Below are 23348 nucleotides of genomic sequence, written 5' to 3'. Positions count from 1 at the left end.
ACACACACACACACACACACACACACACACACACACACACACACACACACACACACACACACACACACACACACTCCCATACATCCATGCATACACACACACACACACACACACACACACACACACACACACACACACACACACACACTCCCATACATCCATGCATACACACACACACACACACTCTCCCATACATGCATGCATACACACACACACACACACACACACACACGACAGGGGGAAGAAGAGGAAAGGCCGCGTGACCGAGCACCACCACCACCACTGCCCCGCTCGCCCCCCATGACCATCTCCCGCCCTGCGCGGACAGCCACGGGACCGTGGGGAAGTGGAGACCAAGGAGGTAAGAGGGGAACACCCCCGCTACCATCTCCCACCCCGCGCGGGGATCTGGGAAGCGGGAAGTGGCACATGAAGCCGGGAAAACACCCACTACCATCACCCGTCCCGCGCTGGTATCGCGGGAAGCCGGGGTAAGTGGGGACACCCCCCACTACCATCACCCGTCCCGCGCTGGTATCGCGGGAAGCCGGGGTAAGCGGGGACACCCCCCACTACCATCACCCACCTGCGGGGATCGCGGGAAGCCGGGGTAACCGGGGAACACCCCACTACCATCACCCGCCCCACGCGGGGACCGGGGAAAGCTGGAAGTGGCGCGGGAAGCTGGGGGAATAAGGGGGGGACACCTCTGCCCCGCGCGGATAAGCGGGGGCCAGGGAGAGAAGGCGGAACACCCTCGCTACCATCTCCAGCCACACACGGGTATTGGGGGGGGGGGAAGCGGGGAGTAAGGGGGAACTGCAGGAGGCAGGGAAGGAGCAGAGGGGATGGAGGATTGGAGAGTACTTACTCTAGTACTCTCCAACAGATCTCTGGCCAGAAAAAATGGCCGCTTGATGGGGGCTGGCTCATATAGAGCCTGGCCGCGCGCCCACAAAGCCTGGGAGCGCGCGCCAATCAGCAATCAGGTAGGGGGAGTTATTTATTTATTTTTTTTTTCAGCGCGAGCAGGGAAAATTCAGCGCGAGCGGGGAAATTTAAAAAAACAAGCACGTGTTCTGCTTGGGCCAATATTTACTCGCCTGGGGGTTAAATCCACCCGCCCCGGGCGTGTAAATGTATAGGATTGTCGAACACTGTGTGTGTGTATATATAGATATATATATATATATATATGTGTGCAGTGTTCGACAAACCTATACATTTGCTCGCCCTGGGCGAGTGGATTTAACATCGTGGCGAGCTCCTATTGGCCCAAGCAGCACACGTTTGGTACTAGGTGGCGAGTAGATTTTTTGGTGATTTGTCGACCACTGTATATGTGTGTGTGTGTGTGTGTGTGTGTGTGTGTGTGTGTGTGTATATATGTGTGTATATATATATATATATGGAAAAAGTAGGTTTTTGTCCCTTATTGTGTTACTTTAATGGATTTGTAAAGTGGCAACATTCTACAGCTCACGACAAACGTTGGTGGAAAACAAAATAACTTATTGACAATATTAATAAATATGTAAGGAGGCTCTCAACAGGGTTCATAATATGCAAGTTTATTTGTCGCATTAATTCACCCATTTTGTGTATAATTTATTGAAAGAAATTATCCTAGAATCAAGAGGTGGTCTAATTGGTCCGTTTAAAAACTAAGGATAAAGTATCTAAATTATTCCCAGAAAAGCATAGTTTTTTTTCCCCAAGTTCTGATACCGTTTCATATAGCCATTTGAAAGTAACATTTCTTTCAATTATTATTATTTTTTTTATTTTTTACACGCACCAGAAAGTCTACATACCAGTTTCCCTGGAGTAAACATAACTTTATCACATTCCAGTAACTACAAACACACACTTTTATTATTACAAGACCTACAGATTGTCCCAAGAAGTACAGAAAATCCCATGACATATTAAAGAAATTAACATTTCATGCTCCTTGGTAATATTATGACCCCTGTTGCAGTCTCAAAGGCTCATGTTTAAGAACACCTAAATGTAAATGCTATTTCTTCTTTTCAGATGGCAAGTTCGGAGCCTACATGCAGGTACATATACAGAATGATGGCCCTGTAACAATAGAACTGGAGATGCCAACCTCTACTGCTGACCCAAAGCATGTAAGTTACTCAATGCTAGAAGAGAGAGTCAGACCCATTCTTTGGGTCTGTTTAAAGAAGTATATACAAATATTTTATATATAAACGTACAAAAGAGTAAGATTGTGTCTTCTCGTCTAAATATGGTTTTTAACAGTTCTTATGTGTTGTATTGATGAAGTTTCAGCTTAGCGGCTAACATTTACTGTACAGTATTTCCAGTCTCTGTTGGTGCTATTGTTAACCATATAGTAGGTTAAGTTAAAACAAGACATTCAGTGTATGTTCATTGAGCTGAACTTTTTTGTTGAATTTGATTCTCATGAAACAGTCATCCATATTATATTTACAGTTCTATTGATCCAGAGGAAGGCAAAGAAAAAAAAGAACCTAGTGACACATTTGCCAATTAGGTTCCATAAGTGGAAGCAAATCCCTTCCTGACTCCAGTAATGGCAATGGGATTTCTCCCTGGGTCAAAGCTCTTCCTATGTTTTAAATTATTCTTCATAGGATGGAAGCGAAGAAAGCATAATTATGCCACTGTATAAAGCATTAGTAAGACAACACCTTGAATATGGAGTACAGTTTTGGGCAGCACTCCGTAAAAAAGACATTATGGAACTAGAGAGAGTGCAGAGAAGTCACCAACTTAATAAAGGGGATGGAAAAACTGACGTATGAGAAGAGGCTAGCTAAATTACATTTGTTTACAACATGTCTCTAAGAGGGGATATAATAACTATATACAAATATATTCAGCGATAATACAAGCTTTCAAAAGAACTATTCATCCCAAGGGCAGTACAAACGACACAGGGTCATCCCTTAAGGTTTGAGGAAAGGATATTTCACCAGCCACAAAGGAAAATGCTCTTTACAGTAAGGGCTGTTAACATTGAATTCATTACCCATGGAGACTGTGATGGCAGATACGATAGATATCTTCGGGGAAAAAAAGGTTGAAATATTTTTAGAAAGGAAATATATGTATATGTGTAAAAAATATCAGGTGCACTGAAACAGTGTGGCCAAAAATGTCTAGTAAATGCTGCCTGAATGCTGATTTTAGCACACAAACCTAGGTACCTATGTAGAGTATAGCATTTGGCGCAGAAACATGACAGGGTCTGTAACAGGGGAGTAATCCCTGTTCAAGTAATGTGCCTTTAATCTGGCAGTGTGGTGGTTAACTGCTGGTAGTCAATTAATAAACACCACCTGCCTGATTGCTTACAAAAGCCTGTCAGTTGAGACAGGAAGGGACTCCTTAGCTCTGACTGAGAGCTGACCTTTGGAGAGACAGCAGAGTGTTCTTGAGTCTCCCAGGAGAGACTGACCAAGAGAACACACATCTCTGGAGCTGACCGGTCTTGAGCACTGCCCAGCATAGCTGATTGCAAGACACCAAATAAGACTTCTAAACCTGGATGCTGATATTTTGTGTGCACGCATGGGTGCGGTTTCAGGAGAGCAGAGAAGCTTACTCTACAGCAAGAAACAGATAAGACTTTCATAATTAAGAGACTGCTTATATCTGCTTATTTCATGCTATATGTTTTGGGGCTGCGAGACATGCTTGACTTATGGAGTTGTGAATTAATTGCAAGGTATTTTCACTAGAGATACTCCCAAGTGAATAGAAGCTTTGTTCCCCCCCCCCCCCCCCTGTGTTTGGATGATTTCCTGATGAAAAGGAAAAGGCACAATAAAGCCTATTATAATTTCACCTTATAAAGTCTCCAATTGTGTACCTCTGTGAACGTCCGTCTACAGGGTCCAAAAATAGTAAGGAACCTTATGGACTAAGGACTGACAGTAAATGTTGATAGTAGATCAAATAGTACTTGAACAAATAGAATATGCACTAGAAAGTCTCAATATTGCTGAAACTTGAAACAATGTCAAATATAGATTGTTAAATAAAACTTTAAATGTGGCAAACAGTTAAGTGGTGCCGAGTTGTACAGAAAAATATCTTGAGTCTTCTAAGTGTCTCTGTGGAAAAGTCCAACAGTCAAATACCTTTTTGCTTAATATCCCAAAATTAGAGAATAAAGCAGATATCTGTAGCTTTCAATTGGAGAGAGAAAAGCCGCCACCTCTATCATGGACTACTCCTGACTTCCGGTAGTATAGGGACCTTCACGCTTATAGGACTGTGTGACTTGTCCAATTTGCCAATACATTTTGGCGTTTCAGCACCTCGGTTCTGTCGCCAAGTCGTCCCCTCTCTTACTGGCGTCTTTTAGATCAGGCGTCTCTCCCGTAGATCAGGCGACGGGTGCACTGGCTTAGCTCCGATGCTCTGCCGAGTACCAATCTCAGCCCCAGCAGCGACCACTGCTCGTCCACGTCGGCATATCACCTCCAAGCCAGGCGACAGCCACAACTACAATCCTTCGCCAAGAGCCAATCTCCACTGCAGCAAAGACCTCCCACCGTTCGTTCACGTCGGTACACCACCTGTGCATCAGGTGGCAGGTGAACCGGCTCAGCTCCAGTTTTCCGCCAACCAATCTCTTGGTATCTCCTCCCTGCTAGAAATCACCTCTCAACACTAGGGAGGGGCCTCTGTTTCTGAAGGCAGGGAGTTTGTGATAGGAAATGGGCAGAAAATAACTCCAGACACTTCGGATTCCTTCAAACTTGTATTGTAAAGTTTGAACATACAGCAGAACTGTCACGCTTGTGCTCTCCTCACAAGCGCAGAGAGAAAGGGAGGACCCAGTAGCGAGGTGGGGAGGCCGCAGGGGATACAAAGGAAGTGAGTTGCCGCGCAGCTGGGGATCGGCGCACGTAGTCACGTGACCGCGCCGCGCGCATGAGAATGCGTGACGCGTCCGGAGGTGCGGTGCCTACTCAGAGACACGAGTGATCCAGCTGCAAGTGCGCGCATGCTCTGACAGCAGAGCGGGAGTGCGCGCGTTCTCAGGCACCAACGCGGGGGTTGTGGGAAGCCAACGCTTCAGCACGGGAGTCTGGAAACAGAAACCAGGAACAAGGTACAGGAACATGGGCATAGAGTCCAGAGCACAAGGTAACATCCAGAGAAGGATTGCTTCTTGGAGAACGTCCAGACTTCTTAAAGGCATAGTGCCAGAAACAGCAAGGTGCAGCGAAACTAAACATAACATAAGGGTTCTTAGTCTAATCCATTGGCCAAGGAATTATAAGCCTGCTACCACGTCAAGGTGAACCCTACTTAGCAGGTACCTACACTACCCGACGGTAAACTAACCTTAGTAGTATAAGAGTGACTGTCCCAGTCTTCCGGAATCCACAGGAGATAAGTAAAGGTCCCAAGGAGGTCTAGGCAGGTATGCGATGAGTACTAGCAGGCACCAGGGCTGGTAGCAAAAGACTAATAGCAGAGAGAAAGTCAAAGAGAGGCTTACTTCCTGTCAGGAGGAAGAGGGCAGGGTTTGCCAGAAAGCAAGATGGCGTTGCTTGCTTCAGAATCCTTAAAGACACAGGATCTTGACTCGCAGCTAGAGGGCGGCGATCAGAAGTAAACAGGTAAGGAAGGGACACGCCGCAGGGGGCGTGTTCCGCGCATCGTTACAAGAACATAAAAATGTACAAAAGGGTATACTCAAAGCACCCTACACGTTTCGTCTTTATCAGTCTTCATCACAGGTATAATGAGGTAGTGAAGATACCATATATTTATACCGGTGTCCATATTTTAATTGGTTGATAGGAAGATTGTTAGACCAATCATTAATCTATGTTGCAACCAATCGAGACAATGTTGAGTATATACTACACAGGAAGAAATATCTGTTTGTATACAGTAATAGAGTGTATTAAGCAATACAAATTCTAGGATATTTTAATAAATTCAAACCTAAAATTAAGAAAATATGATAAACACATTTTAAAACATTCAGTAATCTATATAAATATATAGAGAACAATAACTTCATATGTAGATCATTATAACATAGAAACATCTAACTATACAGAGAATCAAATATCTTTTATACATATATAGTATACATATATAGTAATGCATCATAATTGTTGGCTAAGGGGAATCAATGTGGCATGTGGAGACACATAGAGATCTAACTAAGCAGATTACCAGACATATTGTATAATGACATATTACATAATACATTTTGGTGATTGACTAGGAGAGATCAATATGACAAACTAATAATACGCATCTTATCTAACAGAGATCCAGATTCTTATATAGCTTTATATCTATACATAATACAGAAAAAATACTGAAGGTTATATTGCACCATATTCTAAATGAATAAGGAGGTAGGTTTAATCTTGGAGAAAAGCTCCCAGATCAATATCAACATTATGTCCAATGTTTTAACTGTGTATCCATTTGGTTTCTAATTTAGAGATCTGATTAACCAAATCACCCCCTCTCCAATTGGGTTCCAATATGTCAATACTCATACATTTAATTCCTGCTGGATTTTGATTGTGAAATTCTTTCAAGTGTCTGAAAAGACTATGTTGTGTAAACCCTTTCAGAATATAGGTAATGTGTTCTGCAAATTGGAGTTTGAGTTTGCGAGTGGTTCTACCTATATACATTACTGTTTGTCACATGGACACTGAATCAAATAAACTGCATTGATTGTGTCACAGTTGATGAAACGGTTAATGATAAAATCTTAGTGTGAGTCAAAGAAAAAAACTCTAACCTGTTTAACCTATTGGGTTTAATTTGCACATTTTGCACTTAAGACACTTGAAAAAGCCTTTTTTATATTAAAAAGGAATTTACAAGTTCTGTCTTTACTTGATTTCAAACAACTGGGAACAAAAGTTTTTTTTTAGATAATTGGCTTTGGTAAAGATTACTTTTGGAATCGGTGTTATATATGAATTAAAAATTGGATCTTGGAATACTAAGTGCCAATGTTTGTTGAGGACACGTTTAATTTTGGCTGAGAGCGGGTTGAACTGTGTGATAAATGGAACATCCACAATAATTTTGGTATTTTCATTGTGGTTAGATTGTTTTTCAGTTTTCCTTTTTAATAATCAATAAGATTTAAGTTTAGTGGTTTTAGAATATGCTTCTTCTAGAATGTTAAGTCCATATGATTTGGACCTAAACTTGTCTAGAATAGCAACAGCTTGTTCCTCAAAAACCATGGGCTCTGAACAGTTCCGCTTTACCTGTCTTCGTTCCCCAAATGTTATGCTCTCTAGCCATTTATTGTAATTATTGCTCTCGGCCTAAATATAGTTTAGACAACTCACAGGTTTATGGTACGACTTGGTACATAAGCTCCCTCTTTTATGTAAATAAGTAAATCCAAAAACTCACGTTCAAAGGTGCTGTGTTTAAAAGTGAATTTTAAATGATAAGGATTACAATTAAGTTGTGCCAAAAAAGTGTCCAAGGTGTTGTGATCTCCACACCAAATCATAATAATATCGTCAATAGCGTTTGTAGAGCACCAGATTGCCTTGCTCTATGTTACTAGCTATTTCTTCAAAGAAACTAATAAGAATAATTTGGTATGTCCTACCATTATTAAACAATGCTGACCATTCCTAATCATTTTAGTATAGACTGCAATATCTATATCGCCTGTTAGTGCATTCGATACTCTGTACCAGTGTGTGTTAATGTTGATCTTTTATGTTTATCGTCTCTTGACCTGCCTGTACTGTTCTGTAGAATATGTTGGTGTGTTATGAATAAATGGTGATGAAGGTAAAAAATAGCTGCAATTTCAACATTAAGGAATTTGAACACATTACAATACACATTGGAAAACCAGTAGTGAAGTATGAAATACAGGAGCAACTTCAGACCACAAACGACTGTTTATATGTCCCATTATACATGGCATATATTTGATCACAATAGTGGTTTTGGTCTGTATAGTACATGGTTAAATAATATTAAACTTGAGTTTAACTGGTGTTGTCCTCCGTTTCCTACGAAGTGTACATGCAGTGCCCTTTATACCAATATATAACCTTTTCATCCAGTTTTTGGGTTGGTATCTGGTATCTCAGGCGAGACCTTATTTTATAAATACCTGCAGGAGACTAAATATCTACATTGGATGAAACCGAGGAGACTTTCTTATGGTATTGTTTAATACAGAAATAACAAAAGATCCAAAGAAGGTGTTGAGAAGTATGGAATTAGTTTTATGTGACGTATAAAAGAAGTTGAAACTGGAGAGCTTTTGCTAAAGCACAAATAAATGAAAATGGTCCTCACTGAGTTAAACGCCTTTGTATATTTCTGGGAATTATTAGTAAACTAGCAGTGCCTGCAGCCCTGCCTACATGTGCGTGATGTTATACAAGTGATACACATTTTGAACGAAAGGCCTGTAGTTTGTAGTATTGAATGATTAAGTACTGGTTTAAACTACAAGGCTTGAAGTAATTTGGAAGACTTTCAACGGGGATAATGGAATAAATACAGCCTTGTGATGAGAGTTGGAGACTTTAAAACATTTTTGGCAACATTTTGAGATTAAAACTTTTGGGAAATTCAAATAGCCAACACTTGGCCTGGAAAGATTTCCCAAAAGGCTCTGTCGATGCATAGTATGACCGGGCAGCCAAAAGGTTCTAGGCAAAAGTGTGACGGACAAATGGAATGATAGAAATAGATTAGGAGTTACTGTGACTAAGAATACCAATAACTTAAGTTCCATTTTTTTTTGCATTATGAGACAGTCAAAGGATAAGTGGTTTTAAAAGCACCATCGTGGGTCCCTGACTTACATTTATGGTCAGTACATTTCTTTTCACTTGATTATCTCATTTTCTTTTTGCCGTGTATAGTAGTAACTGATATCGCAGTATACCTCCGGCATAGCAAATATCCTACTTCTAAAAGTCAGGGTGAATAATACCCTCTGGCGGTGCTGCCGACCCAAAGGCAATGAGAACACAAAAAAGAAAAAAGAAGGGTCAAAAGGAAGCACTTAAAAAATATAAAGTGAGAGTAGAAAAATGGATTTTATTAGTAACACATAAATAAAACAACTAAAACATACCAGACCACATACCACATATAAATGACTGCTGTTGAAAAGAATAAAAAATAAAATAAACTAAACAACTCCAAACAAAAAGGAAAAACCATATAATAAGAGTCCCAATAGAACAAAACAGAACCAGGGGAAAGATATTCCCCTAGAAATGTAATGACGATCGGCCGATCATGGAGAACATAGGGACTCAAAAAGTAAATGGAAAAACCAAATAACACAAATCCTAATAAAATGTAAGAGACAAAACATAGGGTAGTATGTCTTAGAAATTGAACCCATAAATGGTAAGATATGCACTTACAGTGTTATCAGTTAATCAGGCGTTTTATCCACCCTGGGATTTGGAACTCTGTAATTGTTCTGGGAACGTCCCTGGGTCTGTATCTTCGGATCCTGCAGCGATTCTTCACGGCCAAGTATCCACCTCATGAGTAGTGATACATGTATAGGGAGAGGTAAATAACACACAGGATAGTGTAACACAGTTTTATTATTAAAAAAACTAAATGAATCACGATAAGTAAAAAAACTCACACTCTGTGAGCTCTTTAAAAACAATTGAGAATTTCAGCGTATCTCACACTCATAGGGGCTACCGGTTTCCAGCTGGGCTTCTAGCAGTCTCTGTTCACGTTTTTGTATACCTATACACCTCTGTTGGTGTCCTGGTGTAAGGTATTATATAGTGACACAATTCACTTGCCGTGAGCTCTAATAATGTCTCTCACAGCCCTTGTACTGCTCACAGTACTCACAGTACTCATGGGACTTGATGTAATTCCCTTTTGGTGAGTCCTCCTATGGTCTCTCACTGCACTTACAGTGCTCCCCTTACTCACAGTATTAATGGGACCTCAATGTCCTGGCACTATGCCCCGTTGTTATCTGTCGCTGTCTGTGCAGATATAACAGCTCTCCGGCATCGGCTTCTTTCCACCCTCTGGGTTCCTTCAGACTCTTCCGGTGTCTCCACAGGACGTGATGACGTCACTCTGTCTTGCGTAAGCACTGCACCTCCACGTGTGATGCCACTGATGCCGGGGCCGGTAGTCCTCCAAAGTAAAAACTATAGCTCTATCTGCTAGCGTGTAATTGCGTACACTAAACCATACAGTAATCCATGCCCATTACATTTATTCCCCCTACTCCGGTTAACTCAGTGGCCACGCACAGCTCCCTCTTATTTAGCCCCATTGACTACTTTGACACCATAGGTGTATTACTGACTACCTTTGTCTTATCTTTGAAGCAGGGAGTCTCCGAAGCTGAACCCCATTAATTTCAGCTTTGGGGACCCCCTGCTTCCCAAGATTCTGACCTCCCGTAGGGGATGCATAAAAATACATTACCATAAAATACACATATCACAATAAAATAAGAACACAAATACTAGCCATTTAATCCTTTGATTGTCACTGTGGCCTACCTATGCCCTCAACGGGTGCATAGATAGCCAGATAGGCTATTAATGGACATCCTATAGTAAATAAAAGTAGTACTTACTCCTGCCATGATGAAGGCCACCCTCCTACTCGTCCTCAGCAGCAACAACATCCAATAAAGGGCTGATGCCCTAGCATTAAAATAGCATATACTATACAGTAACCCGTTAATTACCTTAGTGGGTAGTAATTGCTAGGGTAATTAAGGGGTTAACACCTGTTGCCACAATCCCCCTCTCCCCGGAGGCCTAACCACCCACCCTGGGGCAACTACCCTCTTCACCCAGCCCCTCTAACCCCAACAAAACACCCCACACCAGCATAGACAATAATGGACACTAGCCAAATCTAACCAATAGTGCTTTTGCCCATTCCAAAGCATAACCAATACAAATTACAATAAAAGACAAATTACGATAAAGTACACATTACATTACAATAAAATAGACAAACACTAGCCATTTAATCGATTGATTGTCACCGTGGTTGCCTGGGCCCTCAACGGGGGCATAGATACCCATATTGGCAATTAATGGACAACCTATAAATGTTTTACTTACCTTTGCCGGGATGAGGGCTCATCCTCCTCATCCTCCTCTGTGGCACCAATCACATCAACTTGACCTGAAGCAATGCATACTCACATTGACCCGGAACAATGCACTCTCCATTGCTTGAAGACCAGTTTCTGGGAAGTCTCCTTTTGTTTCTCTAAAGATGTCTTCTTCTCTTCTGGTCTTCTAGTGGGTGTTGAGGTGTCGTCTCCTTCCTGTCAAATGAGACGTGACAAGCCTTATATAAGGCCTGTGACATCATTTGAGAGACACATGGTACATCCACCAATCCGATTGGTGGATGTACCATGTGATGCCTTCCTTTTTTTGGGTGTGACGTCACTTTAAAGGGAGGGAAGCACCTAAAAAAGGGAAGGCATCACATGGTACATCCATCAATAGGATTGGAGGATATATCATGTGTTTCCATCAAGTTTGGTTAAGAGGTTATTCTCAGCCAAACTTTATGGCTATTCACATGGTACATGCACCAATCGAATTGGTGGATGAAGCATATGTCTGTCAAACGTGATGTCAAAGGCCTGTCACATCTCATTTGACAGGAAGGAGACGACGCGTCAACACCTGCTAAAAGATCAGAAGATGCATTGCTTCGGGTCAAGTTCAGGGGATTGGTGCCACAAAGGAGGATGAGGAGGATGAGCCTTCATCCTGGCAAGGTTAAGTAACTTATTTATTATATGTTGTCCGTTGATTGCCAGCTGCATTAGCCGCTCCAAATAGCGGTCACGGAGAGCATACATTGTGCTTCATCTGTACCTACAACACCACTTCCTTTTACATCAAAATGATTGGATGGATTTATTTTAAAAATACTCTTTCCGTTCTGTTTTAGATACATATATGTTTTGGAACATTTATGCTTTATGGTACATTCAAAAATTTGCTATAGTACATTTTTACCAGTTTTTTTTTTTTTTTTTTTTTTTTTATAGGACAAAGACCTTTGCTTTTTGAAGGTGTTCCAGACACTGGACACTTTACTGTTGCATCGGTATGGTCAAATTAGTTTTTCTATGTTTGCATAGTGCAGTGAGAGATACTCTGCACATTTTATTTCTGTTCATAAAGTTAGGGTATTAATGTTCTTTTAGTGTACATTTACAGAATTTGTATTTGGCTATAGTGTAATAGTATAGACTTCCACCAGAGGGCAGTAAAGTAGAGCATGTCATGTAGTTTATTTTTGCATTCTATTCTTATATTGCTACTTTTCCTACCTTGTGTTCAGCTGTGAACCTAGAAATGACTTGTGCAGTGAATCCCTGCTCCAAAGAGCTTACAGACTTAACTAATGTTTCTGAATGGCAGGGATGAAGTGACCAGATCAAAGTCTCAAGTCACTTAACACTGGGTCACAAACAGGGGGTTTCCACTTAAATGATGGTTATTGCTATGAGACTAGTCCTCCTCCTGAATACCATCAGAAAACATTAAAATGAAATTGACACTTTGTACATGGGATATAAATTGATCCTTTTAGGATGCTAGAAGCTCTGTTACATCTTCAGGCACAGCAATCATGTGATCTCACATGTACATGGTTGGGACCTGCCACTTAAAAAAGGATCAAAAGAGGCTGTGAATGCGATTTCCCCTAAAATTAGCAACAAAAAAAAAGGGATGTCAAGTCAATGTCACAAGGGCCACCTGCGTGCTGGCCATTGTGATGTCCCATGAAAGTCATTTAAGGACCTTATTCGTGAATAGCAGACTTAAAGCAGTAAAACGTGAAATCTTATTATTTTTTTTTTTTAATCGGTTTTGTAGTAATAGACATTAGTGACTATTTTTTTTATTTTTTATTATTCAACTCTTAATGCCATTTTTAATGGGGTTTAAAGCATCCTATAGCAGGTTTTAGCCCACCTCCCAAGCAGTGCAAGATATTTGCAACACTTTCCTGTTTGTGATAAATTGTTGCCAATGTTCCCAGCAGTTTGAGCGGCAAACTGTAACAATACATAATGTTACGTTAGTGATAGAAGGATACATTGTAGCTGCTGAGTTACCCTGACTGATGGATTGATTGGAACTGAAATGCGGCCATTATGTTAGGCACACAATCAGGATTTTACAAATGTATAACAGGAGCACCAAACAATTGCCAGCTTAGATAAGAATGTAGAATTATACATTGTCACATGCTTTACATGTAGAGATCTGTTGATCTCCCTGTGGGGGTACCCTAGGGGTCTGTCCTGGAACCTCTTCTTTTTTTCCACACACTCTCTCTAGGTGACCACACATCTCTTGGGTTCAAATATCACCTCTATGCTGATAACAGACATTTACCTGTCACCCCTGACCTTACACCCGCTGTACAGACTAAAGTCTCTGAAAGTCTCTCTGTTATATCATTCTGGATGGCCCTCCACTGACTCTTACTTAACATGTCAAGGACATAGCTCCTCATACAGTACTTCTTCCCAAGCCTGGCCCTACTACCCCCTTCTACAGTACTGTTGGCAGCACTATCATACACCCTGTATCACAAGCACACTGCCTAGGTATCACATTTGACTCCTCCCTCACATTCTCCTCTCCATTCACAATGTAGCTAAAACCTGTCATTTCCCCTCAGTAACATTGCAAAAACACACCCTTTTCTCTGTCGTTCTAATGCTAAAACTCTAACACAGGCCCTCATTCTCTCCCGTCTCGACTATTGTTAACTTCTACTATCCAGCCTTCATGCCTCTCAACTCTCTCCCCTACAATCTATCCTAAATGCTGCTGCCAGAATCACTTTACTCTTTCATAAATTTGTCTCAGCATCTCTCATGCTGAAATCCCTCTCCCGGCTTCCTTTTAAATCCTGTATTACTCACAAAATTCTCAATTTTTAGACTATAACTCTTCTGGCCCTCCTTACATCTGTCCTATTTTCTCGCTATACACCGTCCCGACTTGTGTTCTGCTCAAGGATGTCTTCTCTCTACCCTTTTTGCAGCTAAAGCCCTCTCCCCCCTAAAACCTTTCTAGCTAACTGCCCCACACCTATGGAATGCACTTCCCCTCAATATCCGACGTACACCCTCTCTCCCCACCTTTTAAGACCCATGTTAAAACACACCTCTTTAACGAAGCATATGAGTAGCTCCGTGGCTGATACTACACATCTCATACATCGACCGTGAGCCCTTGCAGATGCACTTACCAGAACACCTTCCTACTGTCTCTGTACGTTCTTCCTACTTACCACATAGATTGTGACAAAAGTGGAACAGGTCTAAAATCAGTGCACTCAAAATCTACAGTACTGTTATCATACAGATAAATACAGAGATCACCGGGCTCAGCACTGTCCGGTATCCTGTCTCTCGCCTCTCAGTAGTGTCCGTACACACTCACTGCCGTACGTAGCCATTTATACAGTGTCTCTTTTACATTGACTGAAGACAATCCTCACGAGGACTTTGCCCGTTGGAGGTAGTAGCGGCGTGCTCCCTGCCATGTGTAACCGCGATGGAGCAGGAAGCTAATGGCGGTGCACGGCTGAAGTGCTAATACAAACTTTTAATCAAGACAGAGTGATCCCCCGAAGTCCTCCGTTTTTGTCTGTGTTGATTAAAAGTTTTTATTAGCAATTTTTGCTCTCCAGCCCATCATTTTTCTTCAGTAGTGCACTGCCATTACCTTCCTGCACCATTACCACATAGATTGTAAGCTCTTCGGGGCAGGGACTCCTTTTTCCTAATGTTACTTTTATGTCTCGAGTGCCTATTCCCATTATGTGTTATATTATTATGTCACGTGTATTACTGCTGTGAAGAGCTATGTACATGGATGGCGCTATATAAAGAAAGATATACGGGCATACCCCGCATTAACATACAAAATGAGTCCAGAGCATGTAAGTAAGGTGAAAATGTACTTAAAGTGAAGCACTACCTTTTCCCCACTTATTGATGCATGTACTGTACTGCAGTCGTCATATACTTGCATAACTGATGTAAATAACGCATTTGTAACAGGCTCTATAGTCTCCCCGCTTGCGCACAGCTTCGGTACAGGTAGGGAGCCGGTATTGCTGTTCAGGACGTGCTGACAGGCGCATGCGTGAGCTGACATTTGCCTATTGGGTGATTTGTCCTTACTCGCGAGTGAACTTAAAGTGAGTGTCCTTAAACCGGGGTATGCCTGTACATACATGACTGCATTGCGGCCTCTCTTTGGCCTTAATTTATCTTACTACATACTGTAGGCCTATATAATATCTAAAAAATGAAAAACTTTTCTTTATTTTCAGTACTGCATGACTGTATTACTAGTGCTGCTCAGCATAGTAAAAGATAGGACTTTGTGCTGTTTTAGGAACAACATGCAAATGCATTGACCATGATGAGATACTCCCCTAACACCTCCAGGTTGTCTCCTGGTGACTTAAACGTGAGCTTACCCTATCAGTAAGTGATCTAGCATTGGATAGGCCGGTGTATCATGGCTGTAAGAGGAATTAAATCTTCCAGGTCATCAACATGGTTTTGTTGCTCAGTGAGCCAGTTCAGCTTTGCATAATCCCCCTATTAATGGGCTTTGGAATGTGGCCCATCTGTTTCTTTTAAAATACCTCGATCAAATATCAGCAACAATTGATCAGCCGGAGTGCAGTGCAGCAGAAAATGTGCTTCCTGACCTATTCCACAGGAGGGTTTATTCTGTTACTGCTGCAATCCTGTCATTCTTCTTGAGCAGGGTTTCATCCCAAGATGTGGGCATACAATTGTGTTTTTTTGTGTGTGTTTTTTTTCATTTTTTAAACTTCCATTTCATGTATTTTATCAAATGTAATTCATGATCCAAACAAGATTTGTGCTCTTGGCATTTGTGGGAAACAGGAGGAAATCACATCAAATTTGGGGATCTTTTGACTAAATAGTGTGTCCCGGTATTGTCTTGGGTGATCTGGTTTAAGAGGTTAATTTCTATCCTCGTAGCAACCTCCTATAAGCAATCTAAACATTACTTTCGTTATTATTTCATGTTAATATATTGATGTAATTTACAATTAAATGTATATTTGAATGTATAACAAAATATGTTTAGTTTTGTGCAGGAATTGACAGCTTTTACAGCCTCATGTTCATATCTGAGGTACAGAGAGATTACACGAATAATATACATAGAAAGGTGTCCTACCGAATGCACTTGTGGTGCGAGAATGTGAAATGGGTATAGTGCAAGTAAAACCCTTTTATTATTAATTAAATATATTTATATAAGGGATCAGGTGTACAGGTCCATGACCTGTCCCAAAGAAATAAACCCCCCCCCTGTTAAAGCTTCTGATTTAAATATGCATTAGCGGAGAATATGGCTCCTGAGTCTATTCAAGTATCCCATGTAGTATTATGGGGGTAGCTCCCCTCTAGAACCTACTCATAGCATAATTATTTACCCACAGTTGAGTTGGTGTAACGGTATAATAATCCAAATGATTTTAACTAAAAAATCAGAACCTGTTCATATATAATAATGAACAGTCTGATGCACTAGATGCACCAAAATTCTACAACTGTATTGGGGAGGCTGTATAGAAACAGCCATACCTCATTGTGTACAAGTCAATGGTAATCTACTGACCTATTAATCCGCCTATGCAATCAGTAGAGACGAACATCACGGGCATTAGTTCATAATCATTAGGATATCGTGAAGTGTGCTACCCATCTGTATGAACATTTGGCATACAACATATATGCACAACACAAATCCGTGGAGATAAATATATCAAAATGTATCTGCAATAAGAAATATGTGGGTAAAACCATCCGCCAATTCCGACACCGCATACCTGAACATCTGGGTGACAGAAGGAATAAACGGTATACCCCACTGGCGAACCATGCACACCATATGCATCAAGGGGATGCCACAGTCCTGAGTTTTTTGGGGGTGGAATCTATCCCTAAAAGCATCAGAGGCGAAGACTGGGACACAGAGGTACTTAAACGAGAATCAAGGTGGATTTTCGATCTGGGAACACTTAACCCACAGGGTATCAACGAGGGGTTCACGTTCTCCCCGTTTATCTAATTCCCTATTAGGTATCATCATTTCACCAGTTTATTCTGATTTTACAACTCTATAATTGGTCTATATATATCTTCAAAATTAGAAACACACCGTCCCTCCATAGTCCTCTTATATATGAGGACATCATTATACATGTCTTTCAAGCTACAGTAACTGTAGCCGTGGTCTATACTTATACATCTGCTGCTTTAACAGGGGGTGGTTTATTTCTTTGGGACAGGTCATGGACCTGTACACCTGATCCGTTATATAAATATTTTTAATTAATAATAAAAGGGTTTTACTTGCACTATACCCATTTCACATTCTCGCACCACAAGTGCATTTGGTAGGGCACCTTTCTATGTATATTATTCGTGTTTGCTCTTGGCCCTACATTGCACCTTAGTGCACCCTATCCTTTTTCTATCTCAAAGGCTGATGCGGACATCCTTTTCCCATCTTGCCCAATCCCTTCTATGTATTTCGTACAGAGAGATTAACTAGTTTCCCCAAATATTACCTACCAGGTCATTGTATTGCAGCACTAGGATCGGATCAGAAGGTGGTGGTGTATTTGTATTTGCGGTTCATGATATTACAATAAGTGCTGTGATTTTACCTACAATGACACGTACCCATGAAAACGTCTTCTCTCCAGCAGAAAAAGAGTTAAATTAGCATCCACTGAAAACCGTGCTAGCTGGTTTCTTCGCTCTCCGTTATTGGCGGCCACATTCCCTTTTCTTGGCTTGCTTGTCCCGTCAAAGGGATTTTTAATCTTCGGATTAGGTCTGGGCAATTTCACGATCAGCAAGAGAACATGCTCTGTATTGAGTGATGAATCATGGAAGGTTAGGGGAAGATCAGAGGCTTGTTTATTTGTTTACTTAATGCTGTGTTTACCGATGATGGGCTTGCAGGGTGTTTGAGAGCATACATTTTTTTTTTTGTTGCTTCAACTATGAATGTTGTCTTTGTCTTTCAAGCAAACCTAATGCGCGCGTTTGAAATTCAGGTGAGTCACGTATTTTGTAGATAGACCGTGTGTATATGTTATGAAAACCTTGCACAGTATGGTATCTGTCAGAAATAGGAAGATCGGAAATAGAATTAATTTCCTTTTATTAAAATACTTATCAGGCAGTCATAAACTGTGAAGCTAATTATCAAACTCTCTTGGCTGCAAAACTGGTTTAAATGTATTTTCAAAAAGATTGACACTAAAACAAGAGGACTTAATGCTGATATGGGGTTTTTAACCCACTACCATAATTTTATGCAGCATTTCTCCCTGCCTCTCTATTAAATTTACAATCAACCCCCTCTCCCTCCCTCCCTCCCTCCCTTCCCCGTGTCTCACTTTCCCTTTCATCCATTTACTGCCCTGTCTGTTTATTCCTTCTCTACATCATCTGCCTTAGATGGCTATCTTTTTTCTGTGTTAAACTCATGTAATCTCTGTAAATCAGTACCGCTGACCCGAGAAAGAGAGAGGAGAACTCTCGAATCCGTGTCTTATAATATCAATTGTTTGTCCAAATAAAAAAGGCATTGCCTAATACTGAAGTACTCATTTACTCTGCACTGTTCAAAAAGTGTAATTCTGATGCATTTTGTTTGCGACGGTAATTCATGAAGCTCCAATGTGGGTATTACACCCGACCCAGCACTAATTTGCATTCAGTTAACCTGGTTTGGGGTGCGAGAGCCGGCATCGTAGCTCCATGAATCTGCCCGTAATGCCCTAAACCTCTCTGCCAAGGTGGTATTTTTTCAACTCCTATTTAATTAGGATGAGGACAAGAAAAAACAAATAAGCATAAGCTATTCCATAGAACATATAATATACTGTAATATCTGGATACCATGTCAATATGAATAGAGGCAAATGCTGCACACCAAAATAAAAAAAATAACCAGCGATACAATTACCGGTGCTCCTGGGCCTGTATCAAACCCAATATATATAGTAACTGAAGGAACACAGGGCACATATGGATTTTAGAACTATACTAATTTATTTAGCCATACACGACGTTTCGACCCTTGGGTCTTTATCAAGTGAAATCTAGTGGCATAATGACAAAGTCTTGTGCAATCCATTATATATAACCCCTACCTTCCCATAATGCCCTCTGTTATTCATCCAAGATAGAGTTCATGTGTGTCGATATCAGCCCACCACATCATGTTTCCAACCATCATCATCTGGCGTCATCACGTATTCTGCCATCAGTTTGTTTGATAGATGGAACATTTCATATGATGGGCATGGAGTAATTGTTAATATGTCTAAGTGGTGGACAAGGGTGGTAACATTATGGTCCAGTTATGGAGTAGATGCATTGAGAGCTTGCTTAGTTGGTGGGCAAGGGTTGGGGTCAGGTCTCTGGAATTAGTCTTGTTGGTGGCATGGTGCTAGATTGGACAGTGGATGTAATTGGTTCGGTAAGGTGGGTGACTTTAGAGAGTTTTGAAGGGACTTTAAGAAGGTTTAGGCAGGGGTGAGGGTAGGGAAGTTCATTGGTGTTGCGGATAGAGGGGATGTGATAGAAGGCAGATTGGATGGGATGTGGGACCTTGTTCCAGAGGAAGGGGGCAAGTAAGGCAAATGATCAGAATTTAGAGGGGGTTGGAGGGTGGGAGTTGTAGCAGGCAGGGAGCAAAGAGGATGGGAAGGGCTGTAACAACAGATGAATGCTGCATGGTAAGGGGGGGGGGAAACAAGACCATTGATATTTGTAGACCATGGTGAGGAATTTGAAGAAAACATTAGATGGGTAGCCAGTGGAGTTGGAAGAGGGGTTTGCAGAGCTGGAGAGATTGGGGGTGTAGTAGAGGGGGAGACCGAGGAGATGGGAGTTACAGTAGTGGAGACGGGTTAAGAGTGGGAAATTAGTGGGCACATTTTTTTATGTTGTATAGTGACAGGTGGATGTGATGGAGGTGACGTATTGGGCGAGGAGGACGGAAGAGTCAAAGATGACTCGAAGGTTGAGAGCAGAAGGGGATTTGAGGATGGGTGGGAGGAGAAAAGCAGAGGACTTAAGTCTTAGCTGGGTTGATTTCTAGGAAGTGAGAGCTTCCATAAAGGTGGAAATTGCAGGAAGGCAGGCAGAGATATGGGTGGTAAGTTCGAGTGAAAATAGTGGGAAAGAGAAAAAGATTTAGATGTTGTCTGTGAAAAAATGGACGTGGAATCCATATTAGGAGATGAGGTCAAAGAGGGGGGCAGTGTAGAGGAAAAGAAGAGAGAACCAAGGATGGAGCCTTGGGGTATGCCCATTTGGAGGCTGGTGTGTGGAGAGGATGAATTGTTGAAGGTGCTGAAGTAGGAGCGGTGGGAGAGCTGGGATGAGAGCCATGAGAGGGCTGTGTCAGTGATGCCAAGGTTGGTGGGGGTGGAGAGGAGAGTGAGGTGATCGATGGTGTCAAAGGCTATAGAGCGATCGATGAGGATGGAGGTGAGTTTGGAGTGGCAGCTTGAGAGAGAAAGTTGTGGATGGTGAGGAGGACAGTTTCAGTAGTGTGTGAGGGACGAAAGCTAGACTTGACAATGGGAAGGAGGGAATGGGTGTAGATTAAAGTGGAGAGTTGGTTGTGAATGATGCACGCAATGATTTTGGAAAAGTTTGGGAGGAGTGAGATAGGGCGAAAGTTGGAGGGTAGGTTCGATAGATTTTTTTTGAGGATGGGGATGACTTCAGCAGTTTTTAAGGCGTCTAGTATTGTCTGCTGGATAGGGAAAGGTTGACGGAGGGAATATAGGGAAGGAGGAGAGGAGGGAGTGTGGAATGGGCTCAGAAGGGGATGTGGTGGCATTAAAGCATTTGATTGAGAGGAGGTCAACCTCAGAGGTTGGGCAAAAGGAGAGGAAGGTAAGAGTGGTAGTGGAGGGGGGGAGGAAGCACGGATTTTGTGAAAAGTAGGAGGAAAGGTCCGTGGCTGAGAGGGCCCCAGTGGCGTTTAGGCAACAGAGATGGGGAAGGTTGTAGTATACTGTATTATTTAGGGTGGAGAACAATTGGCGTTGATTCCATACCCGGCGTAAAACATATACACCGATCTAGGAGATCTGAAAGGTTATTAAACATTACTTTTTGTTTTCACCCCTCCCTGTAATGCCTTGCTGCCTCTCATCCTCACTTATCCACCTTACTCTCTCCTCCATCATGCCCTGCTCCTCTTTTCACTCCCTGATTTACGGTGTCTGTTCCTCTTTGTACATTCCCATCTCTCTTACAGATGTGCCACGATTCACTTACATCCTGCGCGTCACTGGAGTGGGTGGGTCGCGGCCCAAGAACGTCCGTGATCGCAGCCAAGTGCAGGGGAAATTCCCTCATTTGGTCCCATTTATTTTATAGAGAGCATGCTTATTCTTTCTTCCCAAATGCATGACATGTATTCAAGCTCATCTGTTATTTATCTGCCCAGGTTTCCAGTTTGTCAGCGTCATTCTGTAGATACTTTTCTCGCGCTGTTTTTTAAAATTTCAGCTTCAGTGACCCCCTGCTTCCCGAGATACAGGTATGGGGCATCGGGTGCCAGTCTCAGCGCCATTTTTAAATCGTCCGTGTCACATGACCGGAGGGATTTAAATCATGAATGAGATACCAGCACCCCATATCTGGGCCTGTAACTCGGGAAGCAAGGGGTCCCTGAGGCTGAAATAAATGTGGTTCAGCTCAGGAGACCGAATGCTCCCACACACTATTAATAAAAATTACATTAAAGCAGCTTCATTACCTTAGCGGATAACCGCTAAGGCAATGAAGGGGGTAAGGCACAATATCTGCTTTATTGAGGGCAGTGGGGATAAGTGAAGCTGGTACTTGGTTCTTCATTCACCCCCTCTGCCACCAATAAACATTACAATATGATAGAATCATCAATACAGAACCCACCCCCTTTGCCCCCAGGTGAAACCATATTTTTTTTAAATTAAAACAGGATTCATATCAGAGGCCTGCGGGGGTCCCCGGGTGGACCCTGTGTGGTCCGGTGGTCCCCTTGGGTCCCCCCTGGCCTGCGGTACCAATCCTGTTGTAAAAAAAATAAATGTGGCATACAATTCATTCAATACACCTCCCCCCCCACCAAACACATACAGTACAGTAATGGGCAAAATAACTATTATCCAGATATGGATACTAGCTCATTTGCCCATTATTAAAACAAACATTAGCCAGTCAGCAATAATAATGCAAATAACATTTCCACTTACCCCTGCCATTATGAAGGGTGTCCTCTTCAGCATACTGCAGGCCCATGTCCTCCGTTGCCAGAAATAATACATGAAATAAAACAATCTAATGGCCCCTAACCCCTCAATCACCTTAGCGGTTAATAACCGCTATACTAATAAGGGGTTAACCCCCGTCCCCCGCTTGCCACCCGGGAGGTCTAACCACCCGCCCTGGACCCACTATACCCACCCTGTACCCATTGATTGGCAGAGTGGTACATCATACCCATATAATATGAGCATGATAAGCCACTATACAACTCAATGGTCACCCTGATAAAAAGACATTAAGGCACAAGATACACAATAATAAAAAATACACATGCACCTAAACCACACAATTCAATAAATAAAATCACTAGCCAACAAATTCTATTAATAAAAGCACTAACCAACAAAACAATTAAAGAATTTAAAGTAGTAACCAACAAGTCAATTAATCTATAAAACAACTAGCCAAAACACCAATTAAAAGCAGGAGCCAACACAAGAAATAATTCATTAAAACCGGTAATCAATCCAATCCAAACATATAAACAAGCCAGCAAAATGTCAAACAATTAAAGCCAAAACATAAACTCAAATAGAAGGAAAAAAAAAGCAATATAAAACAAAAGAAAAACATCGGCTAATACTGTATTTATCTGTGCCCTAAAGGGGCACAGATTAATACATTATCAGTCAATGGGCAATGAAAAACATAAATTAAACAAGATCTAATCCAAAAACATGCAAAAAAATACATTGACATACATTGAATATGTAACTTAACCTTAGAAGCGTTGGCCCTCAGAATCCTGGGGTATTAGGAAGCTCTCGTACCGCGACGTCATCAAACTCAATCCAATGCCATCCACCATGAAGATCCGGACCAGGTAACCAAATTCTTCTTTCTTTGATCTTCTAACAGCTTCTTCTTTCTTAATCTGTAATTATTTACTTCA

At 41.7% G+C, this 23348-nt stretch overlaps 1 protein-coding gene across 2 annotated transcripts in view; it reads left to right on the top strand.

Annotated features, from left to right (window-relative positions):
* Positions 1-23348, top strand: part of DTD1 (D-aminoacyl-tRNA deacylase 1) — a 241943-nt gene that overhangs the window by 36944 nt on the left and 181651 nt on the right. For both annotated transcript variants that reach the window (XM_075596260.1, XM_075596261.1), the window contains exon 4: positions 2038-2135. In XM_075596260.1, the coding sequence (XP_075452375.1) occupies positions 2038-2135 (98 nt within the window). The remainder of the gene's footprint in view (positions 1-2037; positions 2136-23348) is intronic.

Source organism: Ascaphus truei, chromosome 4 (genome assembly GCF_040206685.1).
Source record: "Ascaphus truei isolate aAscTru1 chromosome 4, aAscTru1.hap1, whole genome shotgun sequence".
Lineage (NCBI taxonomy): Eukaryota > Metazoa > Chordata > Amphibia > Anura > Ascaphidae > Ascaphus > Ascaphus truei.
This window is presented reverse-complemented; position numbering and strand designations above follow the sequence as displayed.